Here is an 18,878-nt window from a genome sequence, read left to right on the forward strand (position 1 = left end):
ACAAAGATAAAATATGCAAAGAGTATTTACAAACAAAAGTTTCCTATTAACTAAAAGTATCAGAATCTTAAATAAATGCGGAATTAACAAACACCTTACAAAATACAAATACTTAACAAAACAACTGTACACATATTTAATCTAAAAGCACTTAATATGTCTTAATAAATCCTTTAAAATGTATTGCAATATTTGTTTGAATCATTTCTCTAATTGAGGGCTAACACTTTTTTTTGTAATATTCGTTTGGTTCTTTAAATGTTATACATTTTCAGTTGTTGCTACTAAAGTTGCCATTAAAAACAAATGTTTTTTTTTCATTTTGATAATTTTAACTATGAAGCTACAAATCTTTCAGTATTTAAATCATCTTGTTTTATTCGAAACATTTTCACGTGTAGCATTTTTTTGATGAATTGTTTTTTTATTCGCTACTACGCTTCTTCGACTTAATCGTTTTTTTCGTCTTGCATTTCCACAAGCTGCCCTTGCAGCTTCACATGCTGAGTGGGCAGCTTGTTTAGTTGCAGCACATTCAGCACAGGCGCATTGTAGCTTGTGTTGTAAATGAGCTAATCTCGATCGTGATTCGGCCAAGTTGTGACATTTTTCTTGTAAGCCATGTTTTACCTTTTCTAAAACGCAATGTGATGCTTTTTCAAGCTGAGCAGATAGTTGAACAGTTTGCACCAATATTTTGTGCTGCCGAAAAATAAAAAGAAAGCATCAATGATATTTAAAAATAAAATAAGTATGTAACATTCAACATTATTTATTATTCGTTTAAGAAAACAATTTAAACACATTCGTATAAATTTATTTTTTTCCTTTACACGCACAAGATAAATTAGTCTGTTCACAAAATGTTTTAACAAATGTGGGTGTACACGATAAGATGGCAGCTGCAGCTATAAAGGTACAGATTGACATGCAAATCATTGTCGTCTCCGTGTTTTATAATCTTGCTATATTTTAACTCTTCTAACCAATCAGACCCTTTAAGAAAAAAACAAAGTTTTACGAAGTTTTAAGTTTTTTCGGTCTTCAACAATTATCTACCTTTATTTCTAATTACGAAATTGTACACACAATTTTTATTTGCTTAAAGCTACTTCGTAAAACTTGCAATTTGAGAGTGTGATTGGAGAGGAATTGTTGAAGATATATCTATCAACAATGCTATTGCACAATAAATAATATTTTAATTGGTTATATTTAAAGTTACTTGCGCTGTAGCTTGCTGGGCTACTTGGACTGCCGCATTAACAGCCGCCTGTTGCTGATGGATAGCAGCAGTATTTTCCGCAACTACAGCCTCAGCCTCCTTCACTTCTTGTTGAAGTTGCTCCACAACAGCCTGTTTTCCAGCTAACGCAGCTTCTGCAGCTTTTGCTGCTTGTAATGCTTTTTCTGCTAGTTGAGTTTTAACCTGAGTTAAAAAATAATTTCAGTTTTTTTTAGAATTAACCTTAATTTTAAATGTCAAAAAATTTTATGATGGTGAAATGATAATATAAAAATAGGATAGTATGTGACACTAATTCTATGATCACTTGATAGTATTGTTATTTACCATATGAGCTGCCTGAGCCCCAGCTGCATTTTGGGCGGCTTGGGCAGCTTTAGCTTCAGCAGCAGCTTTTTGAGCAATACTTGATGCACACTTTTCTTTACAATCACGAGCTGTTTCTCGTACTTTATTTCCTTTCTTCAATTCATTTAATTGTTGTGACTGTTTTTCCGATGTCCTTTGCTCCGGAAATCCTTGCACTGACACTAATAGAGTCAGACACAATAAGATCCAATATTTCATTGCATTTGCAAAGTTTTGACTCCTTGCGTTATTTTAGCGGCAACAACAAATTACGTCGTGAAAATAAACGACTACATGTGTCAGCTTTTAAAGGATCAAATCAAAATGTAAATTTTGTATTTGCAGACATTTTTATAACATTCAAAAATATTATAATTCATTGACGTTATGAAATGGCATATTATTCCAAATTGAAAAGAGAACTAAGTAGTTTTTTGTCGAAAATTCTTTCAAAATATTTCTATGGCTATAATTTTAGAATAAAATTATTATCACCCAAACAATCAAATTTATCAATTTTACAGACATTTAATGACTAATTAACTTTAGGTAATAATTTCTTTCAACGTTGCATCAACAAGTTTTTTCTAATTGTTAGTTCTGGCACATAAACTTCTGTAACAGTAAAGAAATATTTTTATTTAAATATTGACATTGAATCATTTGTCATTAATTCAACTCTATCAAACATTATAATTTTTGGGCAAAATATGAAAATTACTGATTAGAGAATCCCAGGAATAAAAGTATGTCGATTTGTTCTCATTTATTCCGAAGTTTGTCATTAAAAATACAAACTTAGGTAAGTTTATCTTTCCATAAAGTTTACTAAAACTGTTGCTCGTGTGTTTACCTAGGAGTAAAATTTCAGCTGTACTGCATAACAAATTTTAATATCGTCACTGAATTTAAATTGTCGTTTTCTCTGTCACGGTACTAGTACTGAACTCGAAATATTCATAAAAAGATTAATTATCTTTCATATACTCCAGTATAGATTAATTTAAGCTCTTGACTTCTGATACTAACTTTTTTATATCGATTTCCAGGGTAACGCATTTTTCGACTTAATAAAAAGAGGGTAATTTTGCGAAAGTGAAAAAAGATGATTTGCCTTTCACTGTACGCCCTCATTGCCTCTGCAACATTCCTCGCCTGCGTCCCAGTCTGCTACCGCCAGTTTGAAATGCATAAATTTATCAAGTGCCTCAAGAAATAGGGATTCTCTAACATGATCATTTGTATGACGTGTCTCACAGCTTTCATTGCGGCTGGTTGTATTTCTTGCGGACCTATAATATTAGAATCTTACTTTAAACGATCAAAATGTAAAAAAAATTCGTTCTCGTTATTAAAATGCAAAAGTAAAAGTTCATGCTGCACTAGTCAATGTAATTCTAAAAATTCTTGAGTTTACTATGTATGTCTAATAGGTTTAAGTATTTTGAATAAATGCGTTTAAAGTTTATTTTTTTATTTTTAATTATTACATAAGTTATCTAAAAAAATTACATGTAAGTTGATTTAAAAATCATTGCTTCAATAACTCAGAATTTAATTTATAAATAATCCTAGAAAGAATCCTAAAATAATCCTAGAAAAAGACCTGCAAATATTTACATCATTGAATTCACATAACTATGATGAAAACATTTTATTTAGACATTTTATAATATGAGTAAAACAGACCAATTTTAATTATTGTCAGTTGTTGTCAAGAAGAAAGAGATTCTACTATAAATGACATATTTGTTACAGTAAAATCGAATTCATTTCAAAATTAGAAGAAAAAATTAATTTGACATTAAGAAATTTTGAGTGCAGTCATTTTTTGGAAAGGTGATAAATTTCTAATTGCGTAAACAACATGAGCGTTAAATTATTGTGGAACTGTGCCAGGATAATTCTACTGTCAGGATTATCTTTTGGAATTTAATAAACATACAAAAGAGACGAAAAGTGGAGCTGTAAACGTAAGTTGACTTTCAATCAGCTCTACATTCAGAACTTTTATAAAATTTTAACAAAATATTGCATACAATTTTAGAAAAAAATAACATAATTTAGAATTAGTACTTCAAAGTAATTGCTTTTTATCATTGGTTATGATGAAACATCTATTTCTATTTCAGAACCACTCTGTGCTTTGGGCAGGGTACGTAGACGCATATGATTTGTGTGTCCCTACTGAGTCTCATTAGTGCTACGGCGTTTATGATCTGTGTACCCTTTTGTGCCCAGAGGCTCTTCCACCGCAAGTGTACCTGCCCTACTGTACCCATCTGCCCCGACTGCGGGATGCCCTACTGATACACTCAATACAAATTAACAATATCTTTTATCATTTTAGATTTTATCTGTAAGTTGATCGTTATTTTATAAAAGTCTAATTTTAACATTACCAAATTCTGCCATAAAGTGTATTTAGGTCTTTTGCTAATGGATTAATATTAGGAAAGATGATTTGTATGACTGCAGCGACGGCTATGGCCGCGATGGGACTCATAGCGTGCGGGCCCTTGCTGTGCGAGAAATTTTTACGTTGCTTCTTAAAATCGAGTAAACGATAGTTATACCAGTGTTTCTCTTTTAAGTAATATTTTGTAATGTTTTAATTTAATAAAATTTTATTTTACCTTATTGTTCTTATTTTTCTCTTGTTTCATTTAGTTTTTAAGAAACAGCAATGTTTTTGTCGGTACAGGTAAATTGACTTCATTTTTTTCATTGTTTCAGATACTCTGCTTAAAAAATACTTTAAATAAAAGGGAAATTATCTTTTAGCTTTTTTTTTGGAAAAAATGATTTGTTTGTCAGCAGCTACGGCATTAGCAGCTGCCGGTTTAATAGTTATCGGTCCAATGCTCTGTGATAAATTATGTAACTGTGTTAGAAAATCAAGGAAAAAATAAAGTAAACGGAATAAGGAAACAGTTTTTATTCTAAACAACTAAAACATACACCGTAATATCACTTGACTGATTTATCTAGACTATCGTGAAAATTGAGCAAATACGTAACATTCACAGTACATTCGTCGACGCTTACGTATCTGACGAGGAAATAAATAAATTAACAATGTCTATATGACACTAAAAATTAAGTTATTGACTAAAATTCGTTTAGAGCTATGTCCGATCTCTACTTCGATAGATTTCATAGTTTGTCGGTATGACTATTGTCATCGCTTCCTTTTTAAATCTTTTTCCTAATATAGCCTCATCTAGCTTAGCTATAGTCTCTGTTTGTGTAGGATTAGCTCCTACAAAGTTAGCAGATGAAGTAGGTCGTACTATCTGTACTTTTTCATTATTAATTATTTGTATCTCTTCAACGTCGTCGTATCTTTCTTGACTTGATCTATAAAATCTTCGGACTGGTGGAGAGTCTTCTGCTTCTTTCAATATTGAATGATTCATTTCTTCTAGATTGTCAAGTTGGTCAGTCAACTTTTCTTGCTTTACGTTTATCGATGTTATGTTTTCTATTGGCTGTATTTCTTGTTTTATTATTTCAACAGATGGCGTTGTCACTTCTGGAGCTTGAGTATTTGTGGTAGTTGTAGTGGTAGTTAGAGTAGTAGTTGCTTTAGTTGAAGTAGAGTAGTTGTTCCTTGACATTATTCTTCGTCTTCTCCTGTCTGATGAATTTTCTGAAGAATTATTTTCTGCGCTTGTGTTATTGAAATTGATATTAGCATTAACAGTAACAAGTTTGTACGAGTCTCCGTTTTCTTGAGGTTGTGGATTACGTCTAATATTCCTCTTTTCAGTAGAATTTGTATAATCTCTAGTACCTCTATAAACAGGCGACGTATCGTTATTATTGGAATGCCTTTCATCAATTATTGGTAATGTTGCGGGAGACGGTGTTACTATTTCAACATTGTCGTTTGCAGCTGGTTTAGAGTCTTGATTTTCAAGTATCGTTATAGCTCCTTTTATACCTTCTACGTCCTCTGGGTTCATTTGTTGCCCTGAAAATTAAAATATATATATATATATATATATATATATATATAAGTAAACATATATAACTATACGTATCATACAATTGTTCACCATGGCATCATCTTACGAGTAGAAATCATTTTAACATTTAAAAAGACATATATGTACATACGCGCCAAGATATTTTAAATATTACACATAGTAACTGGGTGGAATCTATATTACTCTTTCGATTATAATCGATTCAATAGTTTCTTATTGATTGCAATAAAACAACCAAAGATATTGTATTCTAAAAAATGCAGCATACGCTGAGTGTATGAGCATAAGTTGACCTTTTTATAAACAAGTACTTAATTTTTAATTGCTAAATGTTAAGTTAATTTTATTTTTCCAATAACCCTTATAAACGACTTTTCTTTCTTAAGATTTAGATGTAATCTTACCATCTCCCATTTCCTTTTTGTAGGAAGAGAAGAAAGTCAAAGCCTTCATCAGTTGATAGCTCTTCGAAACCGGAATATTGGTGTCGTATAGTTTGACAGTGTTCTTGCAGTCCACGTAGAACCACCAATTACACTTGAGAATGGTTTGATCGAAGAGGGTAGATTCAGGACAGAGGAAGGATTTCATGACAAGACCATCATCTGTTAGGGCGCAGACGTGGAATACCTGGAATTTAGTGTTTTGAATTAGTCTAAATCTTGATTTTTTTGAGTAAATACATATTTTACACAGTAGTATCGAGCTCCACTTTTAAAAATTATTTGTAGATGCCACAAGAAGCTTTTAATATGTCTCTTTGGTATATTTAATTTTAATCAAATTATTTTTCTTTAAAGGCAACAAAAAAATTTAGTAGGCTGCCATTCTTGAAGCAAAAGCTTTTGATAAATCATAAGTTTTTATAATTCCTTCTCACCATACATCCAAGTTGTTCGTCCCCATAAAGACCAGGGAAATATTTCTGGTCCCCACAGTGGAAGTTTGTATCGGGGAGATCGACCTTAGACTGGAAGTGATCGTCGAAGTTTTTCTCGTAACCAACGGGATAGTACTCACGAGGAGCGTTCATTACTTTACCGGATGTTGGGTTTCTGCAAATAGTGGTCATTTTGAAGAAAATATTTTCTTTTAAATAATTCTTTATGTACATTTTTTTGAAGTATATCTTCTTTACGCACACTTGACTTGGGGAGTGGGCTGGTGAATGCGTGACGAGAACAAGACGAAAAATGTGATCGGATGAGGCGAACAGAAATTGAAAGGGAAATATGTTAGATGGAGCTAAAAAAGTTTTACTCCAATCGTGTGGTAGTGGTTTTAATAATTTTATTCATATTTATCTCTAAACTGAATTAAATCTGTCTATAAATGCCTTACTGGCAGCCCTTTTCTCTATACAAAAAAAGGGTTTAAACTGAATCCAACTAGACTTCAGACTAGCCTGTTGGCGCAGTTTGTTTTCCGCGGGTAGCCATACTTTCTGTTCCGCGGATTGTGGATTCGATTTCCACCTGAGTCTAATATGAGTGTAATATATCTATTTATATATTTATATATGTATTATTTTTATGTATATTTATATAAAAAAAATCGTTAGAGTCGGCTGTTATCCAAAACGACTGTGAGTATATTAAAAAAAAACTACAATACATAAAAATGGTTGCCTTTATCTCTAAAAAGAAATATTTTCTTTATGTCATCTGTCGGCTAATTATCTGTAATCGGAGACTGAACTGCGCGTATTCGTAATACAGTTAATAAACAATCTTTGTTTTTAAAGATGCAATAATATTTGAAATAGCAAAAAATTTACTTAGAAACATCGTCTTATATAGATTTGCGCATCTATATTATCACCAAATAAGAATTGCTCAATTATGTTGTAAGCTAACATTAAAATGATTGCAGTATGTCGGAATATTATCAATAGTGCAATAGGTTTAGGTCGTTTGAGTAATGTAACAAGTATACGCTAATGATAACACTAAGTTTATTTTGTTGCTTAAAATGTTTATATACCCTCATTAATAGATTTAAAATTGCTACCAAATAAGGAATTAGTCAAATTTTACGATGATGTTAACCACCTTAATGACCCTATAAACCTTTATAACAAAATAAATGTTTACAACATAGATTCGATCTTGGTTGTGTCGCCCTTATGGTTGCAGTATAAAATACCCCATACCCATTTCAATACATAAAGTATTCCTGTTTTTCTTGGCATCTGAATAAATTTGATTATGAAAATCGTTCTTAATTTTTGTGTTTTCAATCCATGTATTCCAAAGTGTTATGTACACTTGTAAGTGATATGCATTTTACATACATTATTATTATATATTGTTTAATTTTAAATTTTGTATATACATGATGTTGATGACGCCGCGTTGGCGCAACGGTCACAACCATGGATTGTATGTACCTGTTGCGCTGGCGGTTACGGGTTCGATCCCCGCACATTCAAACATTTGTATTGGCCATACAGGTGTTGGTCGTGGTCTGGGTGTTTGTGCAGTTGTGCAGAAAATATCCGCCAACCCGCATTGGAGCAGCACGGTGGATTAAGCTCTGATCCTTCTCCTACATGGGGAAAGACGCCTATGCCCAGTAGTGGGATATTACAGGCTGAAGCGTTCATGATGTTGGCATGCTTTTCAAATAAATAAATAAATTTATCCGAATCATGAATTAATCTAATATTATTAGAATCAGGGCACAGCGGTAAATTTATAATATGAATAAAGAAATGAAAAAAGCTTCTTTAAATATAAAGCACTAAGTAATATTTACCTTGGTTTGGGCTTGTGGGGTACTGGAGCCACAACAATCTCTGGTTCTGGTTCCAGTTGGAAGGCGACAGCTTCTGTTGTTGTTGTTGTCGTAGTTGTTGATGTTGTTGTAGGTACCGGGATGTTCGCGTACTTGCTCAACAACTGTTGCTGTCTCAATGCTATCGCCGCCTCCACAGCCTCCATTGAAATATTACCGGCTTTAGCTATTTCAGCTATCTTTGCATTGATATCATCTTTAGTAAATTTCAGAGTTATGTCATCGCTGTAACCACTTATACTATTGTAGTCGTCGACTTTCTTCGTGTTGTACGAATACATGTTCGCGATATCGTGGACCTGATGAGGAACTGGGTCTAGAAAGTTAGAAAGAGGATTGGTTTTTGGAATAGAAACAGCGTTAAAGAAATTTTTATGAGATGACTCGTGAAGATTAGGTGAAGGTATGATAGATATGGGTTGCGGTGGCATGGGGACGAATGGGTTTAATGTGGCGTGTGATTTAATCGATGTTTTTCTAATCGGTTGATATTGTATCGCGGTCATGTGTGAAACCATTTTTGACATGTTATCTGGTGATATATAACGTGTCTCACTTTGATAAGCTTGTCCGGGTCCCTTCGATTGCGGCACTGGTAGTGGTGTGTAGGTTTTCCTCGTTGGTGTTGACGCTAATGGCACCACTTTCAAAGTTTCTTCTTTAGGTGGTAAAGGCTTGAATGGTGGAATACCCATTGGCATGGGTTTAGCCATTGTTACAGTAGGCTGCACTTTGAATAATGGTGTTTCTGCAGGGGGTCCAGTTATCACGATCGGTTGCATGGTGGATGATACTCTTCTGTGCAAAGTGGAAAGTTTGTCCATGGCTGCTTGATTCGGTCTGCCTCCTGAAGCCATCGGTCGCATCATTATTCGATTTTGCTTTGCGCGTTTCTGTAAATTTTAAAATGATTTATTAGTTATTACACTGAACTGAGGCATAATAAGCATAGAAATTATATACCGATTGATTGTGACAATTGTAGTAATAATGAAACTACTTATACTGGAATATTAAATGACGTAATATAATTAATCAAACAACAAGAGTTCCAGTCAGTCAGCTCAGCCTATTGCAGTTCATTGCTGGACATAGGTCTCCCCAAGTTCGCGTCAGACATACCGGTTTTCCGCAATCCTCATCCAGCCTACACCGGCAATCCTACATAGATTGTCGGTCACACTGCGTTTGTCACGACGCGGTCTCCACTCCAGGACCCGCCTTCAACAAGAGTTCCAAACCTATTTAAATTCATCTGAAAACGTCACGCTTAGACCTTGAAAACAATAAAAAAATTTAAAGATTACCCAATACTTACTTCTTGCTTAGGGGTTGCCTTACTGGAAGTATCAACCAGGATGTTAGGTGCCCCATTCTTAAAGCTGACTGATCTTCGTCTGCTCGGATCTTGATTGGTTAATGATTGCTCAAACCCAAGTTCGTCTCCAAGACTGAAACCTGGAATATGTAAATAATGATTCGCTAATATTATTTAGAAATTGTGTACAAAATTTTTTGAGGATACATCATTCTGATTACCAAATCAGAAGTGCTCGACTTTCAGCTCTAATTAATTTATTAATTACAAACTTAAAATAAAATGCCTACTTTTTAACAAATATTTTACACCGCCGACAATTGTTTAGCATATTGTAATTTTATTAAAGTACTAGCTATGCCCACATCTTCGTCCGCGTGAAATCTAATAAAAAGTTTTTGTTCAGTTCGCATAATTAAAAAATCTGAAATAATAGTAGTAAAGTAAGTAAGTAGTACAGACAGACAAAAATTGTAAAAAATGTTAATTTGGTTTATGTACCGTGTATACATCCATATGCATTTATTAAAAAGCGGTTATTTTAATATTAGGTACAAACAGACACTCCACTTTTATTTATTTTTACAGATTACATGGAGTATGTTACACATTTATAGATGATACTATATTGTTGATACAATATTGTTGCTTACATGTATATTTGTAAAGAAACAAAGGTTTGTTCAGTTCATACTCATAAATCTTGATCATTAGCGCTCCTTCAATAGAGAAAGTATCAAGCGCGGTACGTGATAATTGGTAGTGTCAGAGGTCAAACACAGATTGTATCTTTATATTTGTGACATTAAGAGATTGCATTAGGTGTGAATTAGGATTAGATACATCGTAGCATACGATTATGGAGACATTATTTGAAGATGATTTCGCAAAAACTGTTACAATATATCATTAATTCGTGTCATCATCTTTTCATGTACGCTAAAGATATTGGCTGAGTGATAATATATTAAGGTAATAAATATGACAGTATGTTAATGTCTAAGTACTAATTTGCTGACGACCGTTCTGGTGTAACGGTGCATATGTCGTGCCGATTCCCGCTCGGAGTGAATATTTCTATTTATACAAATATTTATTTACGGTCTAGTTGTTAGTCTATGTGGGTCTCCCCACTGTACCTCGGAGAGCACGTTAAGCTGTCGGTCCCGGTTGTTATCATGTACACCTGATAGCGATCGTTACTCATAGTAGGGAATATATCCGCCAACCTGCGTTGGAGCAGCGTAGTGGATTAAGCTCTGACCCTTCTCCTATATGGGGATAGAGGCAATGTTCGATACAACAAATTAGTTGTACTGCAAAGGGTTAATATTTCGGTAAAAGCCATACAGCCGTATTAAAGTATCGGTTACAGAAGTCGTAATAAACTCTAGGAATTCAACATTTAATTGTTCTCGTGATGTATTTATATTTCTTAAAATTACAAAATGACTTTTAAACGAAATAGAACTGTTTAAGAGTCAGTCCAAAAATTGTGCCCACTATCATTGGTCCATATATTAGAATGTATACTTCCTATAAACACCAATAATAGCACCATTACTATAAATGACGGCTGCACTTCTGATTGATAGTGATAAATATGCCTCAAAAAGTATTCACTGTTTAGGTTAGTCATTTGAAAGAAACACTTTGGTAATGACGTGGGCTACGAAATATACCGATACTTAATACCTCATTAACCTTAATTTAGATATTTAAATGTGGTAAGAGAGATGCGGATTTGTGTAACTTTAGATGATACAAGAAAAATAAAGCTACACTGGACCACAAAGAAATAGGGTCGAAAAGCAAATCTAGAAAATTTGATAGGTTTAAATGACTTGCAGGTGTGTCAGTTGCACTATTGATATTCTGTAGAATCAAATAATACAAATAAATAAAATTGAAGTGTCTATTTTTGATATTAAAATAACCGCTTTTTACTAAATGCATATGGATGTAATACACGATACATATACCAAAATATTTTTTTACAATCTTTGTCTCTCTGTTTGTTCCGGTTAATCCCTGAAAGGGCTGGACCGATTTTGACGAAACTTTCAATGGAAGATACCTGATGTAATAAGGAGTAACTTAGGCTACTTTTATTTTAGAAATTTGTTTATTTTGTAACTCTTCGAATTGACCAATTTTTTTTAATCCCACGCGGACGAAGTCGCTGGCACAGCTAGCCTTACAATATTTTAAACAGTGACTTACTCTTTTTGATATTTTCAAATTAAAAATTTTATTATAAAAATACTTATGCAAAACGTCAGTTAAATTATTCATCATTATCATCATTACAGCCTATACAGTACATTACTGGACATAGGCCTCCACAAGTTTACGCCAAAAATAACGTGAACTCATGTGTTTTGCCCATAGTCACCACGCTGGGTAGGCGGGTTGGTGACCGCAGTACTGGCTTTGTCGCACCGAAGACGCTGCAGCCCGTCTTCGGCCTGTGTATTTCAAAGCCAGCAGTTGGATGGTTATCCTGCCACCGGTCGGCTTTTTAAGTTCCAAGGTGGTAGCGGAACTGTGTTATCCCTTAGTCGCCTCTTACGACACCCACGGGAAGAGAGGTGGTGGCTATATTCTTTAGTACCGTAGCCACACAGTACGTTAGTTAAATCATTAGAGTATTGTTTATTTCTGTACAAACATTCGAACAGTTTTTTCGAAAAACAATTTCGAATAATTCATTATTAATTAATAAATTTAAGATATCTATCTATGTCACAAAAACTTACTCAAGAGAACGTTTATTTGTATGATTGCGCTTATTAAGACTTAACGGAATGATTTTAAAAATACTTAACTTCATTTAAAAATTATTTCATTTCCTAGTAGACGAGTTACTCCTGGTGGTATACCAACTATGAGAAACACCGCGGATCCTCTAATATGCTAAAAAAATATGAAAATATATATAATAACTTACCTAAACTGGCGTGTGCTTTGATTCCTCCAAGATTCCGTACTCTGAAGAGTCCGGATTTCTTGAAGGCGCAGTTAATTTTAAAGCCGAAATCTGATTCAAGAACACAAAGTGGTAGCGCGATTTCTGTAACAATAGATTTTAAACATTAATTATCTGTAATATATTAATCATAAACTCTTATTGCTATCACTTGTTACCTTTAAAATGTTTAAAAACTTCAATTAAAAGACGAATCAAGTACCTACACCACCTATCATTTTCTACTAGGTCCTATTTCTTCTTTTGTTAAAATTGAACGAAGATTATAATCTCAACCGCATTGATTAATCCCCTTCTAGTTTTCTATTCGATGTATGCAACATTGGCGAAATCATCTTTTCAAATTGGGCTTTATTGAAAGTCATTTAACCAAAATAAATGAAATGAAATATACCTAACTTGATGACTCCATTCCATGTTGTGAAATAATTTCATCGTATCTTTATTTACTTATAATGAAGCTAAAAGCTTAGAAAGTTATGTGTTCATTTTATGTATGTAAATGTGGCCAACCCTATCTATTATATAAAATTCTCGTGTCGCGGTGTTTGTAGTTAAACTCCTTCGAAACGGCTTGACCGATTCTCATGAAATTTTGTGTGCCTATTAGGTAGGTCTGAGAATCGAACAACATTTATTTTTCATCCCCCTAAATGTTAAGGGTTTTAGATAAATTATTTTTTTTAAATTATGATTTGGCGTTGAAAAATACAACCCTAAATTTTCACCCTTCTACCACCAACCCCTATTTTTAAATAGCGTTTAGCGGCAAGACAACGTTTGCCGAGTCAGCTAGTAATTAATAAATACTATTATTAAACCACTTTTTAAGTAATTTTCAGGTTTTACCAAACTAAATAATAAGTAAAAGTATTACGATTACTGTATTGAGTATTTAGCTTATAAAAAAAATAAAAAAAAAATAAACACTCATCACACATTTAATGACGTCAGTTCATTTTGTTTTCAGGAATATTATTCAAATATACAAATATATAACCATTTCATATACTAATTCATATGTAAAGAAGTGTGAAATCTAATTTACAAGTTAATTTAGACAATTAGCAATTGTCTTCCGTTAGACATTACAAAACGTGACTCCAGGATCTGACCGAGGTGACCTAGATTTCACCGCGTCCTGTGCTTCGCTTCATTGCCGCACCTACTCGTATTTTATATTATGTATGCTGCATTGACTTGATCTATTGTAAGTTACAAATGTGAAGGGAATGCCGGACCTTATATCAAAATGATTTTATAAGCAGAACGCACTCAAACGTAACACTTCCGTGATAAATCATACATCTTGTAACCTACAGGTGTTCATACAACAATAAAAGCATTGCAAAATATTTTTGCACGGAATTTTTGTGCTTCGTCTAAATAGAGCTCGGAAAATCAACGAAAGTAGAAATGGCAGCAACATAAATACTAACTAAACACTATTTTTCAAACACAATACTTTGAACATTTATAAATGTCTGGTATCCTTATTATACTTAGTTAAATGTTGTCATTATAAAAGATCTCTCTGATCATCATAGAATATTTTTTGACGGATGATGTATACTGTTGAACGACATATTTCTATGTAAGCCTAATTGTTTTTTATTTTATTTTTTTTTGTAAATTTGTAATAGGTACTTCTGTTACATATTTGTATGGTAACCAGAAATTTAAAAAAAAAGTATCAAAAACAAAGATCCAGGCAAAACAATGTTTGTAGAAACTAAACAAATCTCACTCTAAAATTACTGTTGACTGTATTTTGACTAACTCACCGAAAAACAAGTTTACGTAGAAATTCAAAAACGTATATTTATGTTGATAGAAAAGTGAAAGGATTACGTCAAAACTTTCCAAGCTGTTAATCATAAAAACATATAAAACTTTACTATGTATTAACCAGTTTTGGACGTTATTAATTTCTAAGGAAACTACTAATAAAAGCCAGCAGTTATGGAAATAGCTAATTAATATGCTAATTTACAAGTGCTTATATACATATTTTAATATTAATATTAAAATTCAAATGAATATCGATCTAATTTAAGGAACTCATTTGGTGATATATAGACTACTAGCTTTTAACCGCAGCTTCACTCGCGTTGATTTTTTTAAATACAAAGTATCCTATGTTACTTCTAATACCTCCAAAAATATGTGTTCAAAGTTTCATGATGATCGGTTAAATAGTTTTCGCGTGAAAGCGTAACAAACAAACTTACACATTTATAATATTAGTAGGGATTTTTGGAGGTAGGATAATAAATAGTAGGGTAATCGTATAAATTTATAATTGCAAATAAAACACTAAATCTAATCTCTGATTTACTTTCATCATTTAATTAATATCTAAGTAGACTATAGTTAGGGTATAGTAATTAACACCAGTTAATCGATAATCTTAGTTTTCACAAACGCGTTGGAAATACCCCGCCGTTACCCTGATCTAAAACGAATGTTTGAATGTTTAGTGCTTGGTAAAAACCCAATTATAGACCAAATCAGTTTTCGCTAGGCTTAATGAAGATTTCATAATCCAAGGATTACAACTAGAATAAAAAACATTTTTTTTTTATGATTTAATGGAAGATAGCTCTACAATCGACATGGAGTATTTTCTAAAATTTTTAACGTAAGTAGAAATGGCTTTGTGGAACTTTTCACATACATGTAATGTAATGTGGTTGGATTTTTGTCGTTGTTGAAAGAAAGAAAGGACAGATGTTGAACCTGATTTGATGGTTTCCATTAGCTAATATGTTTATCTGAATAATACATTTACACAAAACTCTTTTCATCACTTTCGCCGGTCAACGCCCCGTCAGCTCCGGTCAAGTGGCGAGTATTGTGAATCAGAGACCGGTTGCAACCGGATGCGTGGAGAAAGGCTGGCTCACATACCGTGTTAGGATCGTCAACAGAACTACAGATATAGTAGAGGGCAAATTGGTTCACTGTGAAAGTGATAAGTACACAAAATTTTAAATATTATACCAGTATTAATGAATCACTTTATACGTATACTTCGTCTTATTGCCACCACTGAAGCAGTGGTGATTTCTTTTTGTCCAGAAAACCGGCATAGCGATCCGAACGGGAAAATGCTACCGGCATACTTGGCACCATTCCGAGCGGACATGATATACTAGATCGTTCAATAAGTCCCGAGACTAACCTGGAAATGGCGCATATATTAAAAACTCTTTTGATTTTTAAAAAGTACTGGCTATCAATACAAGAATATTTGTCAAATTTTTAAAAATGGAACAATAAAATTATTGATTTTGAAACATTTAAGTGACGCTACGGTTGTAATTTCGATACAATGGATAAAAACGAGTTTCGCGTGTTGATAAAACATTGTTTTTTAATGGGAAAAAATACCGTTGAAGCACAGCAATGGCTTATAAAATGTTATGCAGGATCAGCTCCCTCTAAAGCAACCATTTGTCGGTGGTATGCCGACTTCAAACGCGGTCGCATGGACACCAATGATGGGGAACGCTCAGGTCGTCCAAATGAAGCAGTGACTCAACAAAATATTAAACAAGTCCTCAAAATCGTATTGGAAGATCGGAAGGTAAAAGTGCGAGAGATAGCCGAGATAGTGAAAATTTCAGCTGGTAGTGTTTTCACTATTTTACATAAAAATTTGGCCATGAAAAAGCTTTTTTCTAAGTGGGTGCCGCGTTTGCTTACAACTAATCAAAAGGAACAACGTATCAATGATTCAGAGCGATGTTTGGCGCTGATGAATCATAATAAAAAGGATTTTTTACGTCGGTATGTAACAATGGATGAAACCTGGATATACCATTTCACTCCGGAATCCAATCGGCAGGCAGCGGAGTGGAGAGCGGCTGGTGAAAACCGCCCGAAGCGTCCAAAGACTCAGAAATCGGCCGGTAAGGTTATGGAGTCTATATTTTGGGATGCGCATGGAATACTTTTCATCGACTACCTTGAAAAGGGGCAAAATATAAATAGTGACTATTACATGTGCTTATTGGAGCGATTGAAGTACGAAATTGTGGATAAACGGCCTCACATGAACAAAAAGAAAGTGGTGTTTCACCAGGACAACGCGCCTTGTCACAAGTCCGTGAGAACGATGGCCAAAATTAACGAATTGGGCTTCGAATTGCTTCCTCATCCCCCTTATTCGCCAGACTTGGCCCCCAGCGATTACTAGCTGTTTGCAGACCTCAAAAAAATGCTTCAGGGTAAGAAATTTGACTCAAATAGTGAAGTTATCTCAGCAACGGAGGCTTATTTTGAAGCCAAAGACAAATCGTTCTACACACGTGGGATAGAAAATTAGAAAAGCGTTGGAGGGACTGTATCGCTCTTGGAGGAGACTATGTTGATGAATAAAAATTAATTTTTGAATATCATATCAAAAATTGACCGCTCCAGCGGGATTCGAACCCGCGTCTTCTACATACCGTGTCGACGCTCTAGCCAATTAAGCTATGGAACGATATACTCGCCAGAGCGAAACTTTTGATATGATGATTTTTACTTTCGGTTTAAGCGAACCGTGGTTTCGCTCTGGCGAGTATATCGTTCCATAGCTTAATTGGCTAGAGCGTCGACACGGTATGTCGAAGACGCGGGTTCGAATCCCGCTGGAGCGGTCAATTTTTGATATGATATTCAAAAATGTTTAGAATTCCTAATTGTGGGTAACACAAAAATAAAAATCGTACATATTAAAAATTAATTTTATAAAAAAGACCTTTTTTTAGTACTTAGTCTCGGGACTTATTGAACCACGTGTTATGCTGTAATTATTTAGTTTTTAAGCTGTGAATTGTAATTATATATAATTTTATAAAATTTTGAAAAAGACTTGTAGTGTTTTGTTTACATACATTTTACTTTTATCATAATTGGGTCAAAATAAAATACTCAATGATTAATAGTTTTATTTTAAAAAAAATTAATTTCGAATGAATTATTAGTTTTTTCCGTTTTCACGTTTCCGGTTTTTGGATTTCCTGTTTCGAATTTGAAATTCGTTATACTCGAAAACTTATCGCTAAAATTTTCTGCTTTTTCCATTTGATTGTATGTTGAAGGATGCACGACTGATAAATAATGATAACAATACATATTAAATTTCAATGTCATACAAATGTATGTAAAAACAACCATTTAGTTAAAATTGTTATTTTTAATAGTGTACGACGGCTTGGGTAATATTTATTAACCAGTTATGTAGGTCAATGTTCCGATTATAATTATTTTTATGCAGTTAAAAAACAATGTAACTATTTTATTCATATCTAAACAATTAAATTATCATATACAATTTTTGAACACAAATTTGTTTTAGAGATCCGTGTTTAGAAATTATTTCTCAATATAATTATGTTAACTAAACTTTTTTTACATTTTTTTGCTGACCTTACTACGAGTGCATAATACATTGCGTATATTACGCAGTTGTATGTGGAGACACGTTGATCTAAAAAGTAGTTCGCCTGTGAATTCTGAATGTATTTATAATTTTCATTACTTATTTGCTAGCTATGCCCCGCGGTTTTACATGCGTTAATTAAGGAAAAATAGCCTATAGCCTTCCTCGGTAAAAAGGCTATCTGACGCAAAAAGTTTTTTGATTCGTACCAGTAGTTCCTGAGATTAGCGAAGACTTTCGTTTACAAATGTATTAATTTTTTATCGTTGACTATTGTCATACCTCGGACAGTCTTATAAAAATTTCACAATAAAGTATTAGAAGGCAGAATAAGAAAGTCCTTAAAAATATGACTTGCGTACTTATAACCTGAACAGTTTAAACAGTTGCCAGAACCGAATTCAGCTAGAACGATATTAGTATTAGTTTAGTATTTTCATCATTATTTTAAATTTAGATATGAATTATATATAGCAGTGTAATTTTTTACAATGAAACAACTTTTTCGGATTTTATCGTCCTCCCGTTACCATGGTTGCTGTAAAGTATCCGAAACGCCGGGCATCTAAAAAACTTAATACAGCGCGATAAAATCCGAAAAAAATGTTTCATTGTAATGAGTGAAATTCGCATAAACATTAAAAACAGTATAACTTTAACAGTATAACTTTTTTTAACTCGTGCCTTCTCCAAATTAAAGATGTCGATTACGCCACTACAATTCCATTGATACGGGCTATCAGACTTTTATGAAGTTG

General features: G+C 33.4%; 2 protein-coding genes across 2 annotated transcripts in view; both read right to left on the reverse strand.

The window, feature by feature from the left end:
• Positions 1-366: 366 nt before the first annotated feature.
• On the reverse strand, positions 367-1,813 carry LOC123663951. Its single transcript, XM_045598589.1, has 3 exons — positions 1,574-1,813; positions 1,226-1,429; positions 367-702 (listed from the first exon to the last, which is right to left on the reverse strand). Exons 1-3 carry the CDS (start codon positions 1,811-1,813, stop codon positions 367-369), a joined length of 780 nt encoding a protein of 259 aa, XP_045454545.1.
• A 2,704-nt stretch (positions 1,814-4,517) lies between these two features.
• The window catches only part of LOC123663952, a 34,851-nt gene continuing 20,490 nt past the window's right edge, over positions 4,518-18,878 (reverse strand). The window contains exons 2-7 of the mRNA XM_045598590.1: positions 12,651-12,773; positions 9,701-9,840; positions 8,344-9,275; positions 6,467-6,641; positions 5,991-6,216; positions 4,518-5,570 (exon numbers count right to left, since the gene is read on the reverse strand). Of these exons, the coding sequence (XP_045454546.1) occupies positions 4,723-5,570; positions 5,991-6,216; positions 6,467-6,641; positions 8,344-9,275; positions 9,701-9,840; positions 12,651-12,773 (2,444 nt within the window). The 3' untranslated portion in view covers positions 4,518-4,722. The remainder of the gene's footprint in view (positions 5,571-5,990; positions 6,217-6,466; positions 6,642-8,343; positions 9,276-9,700; positions 9,841-12,650; positions 12,774-18,878) is intronic.

Source organism: Melitaea cinxia, chromosome 21 (genome assembly GCF_905220565.1).
Source record: "Melitaea cinxia chromosome 21, ilMelCinx1.1, whole genome shotgun sequence".
Classification (NCBI taxonomy): domain Eukaryota; kingdom Metazoa; phylum Arthropoda; class Insecta; order Lepidoptera; family Nymphalidae; genus Melitaea; species Melitaea cinxia.

Bases quoted from the DNA above. Each gene is read 5' to 3' on its own strand.
- LOC123663951 (XM_045598589.1), bottom strand. From the start codon at position 1,813: ATGAAATATTGGATCTTATTGTGTCTGACTCTATTAGTGTCAGTGCAA. The intron at 1,430-1,573 runs GTAAATAACAAT...TTTTTAACTCAG, and splicing joins GGGCTCAGGCAGCTCATATG to GTTAAAACTCAACTAGCAGA. The intron at 703-1,225 runs GTAACTTTAAAT...ATTTTTCGGCAG, and splicing joins CCCAGCAAGCTACAGCGCAA to CACAAAATATTGGTGCAAAC.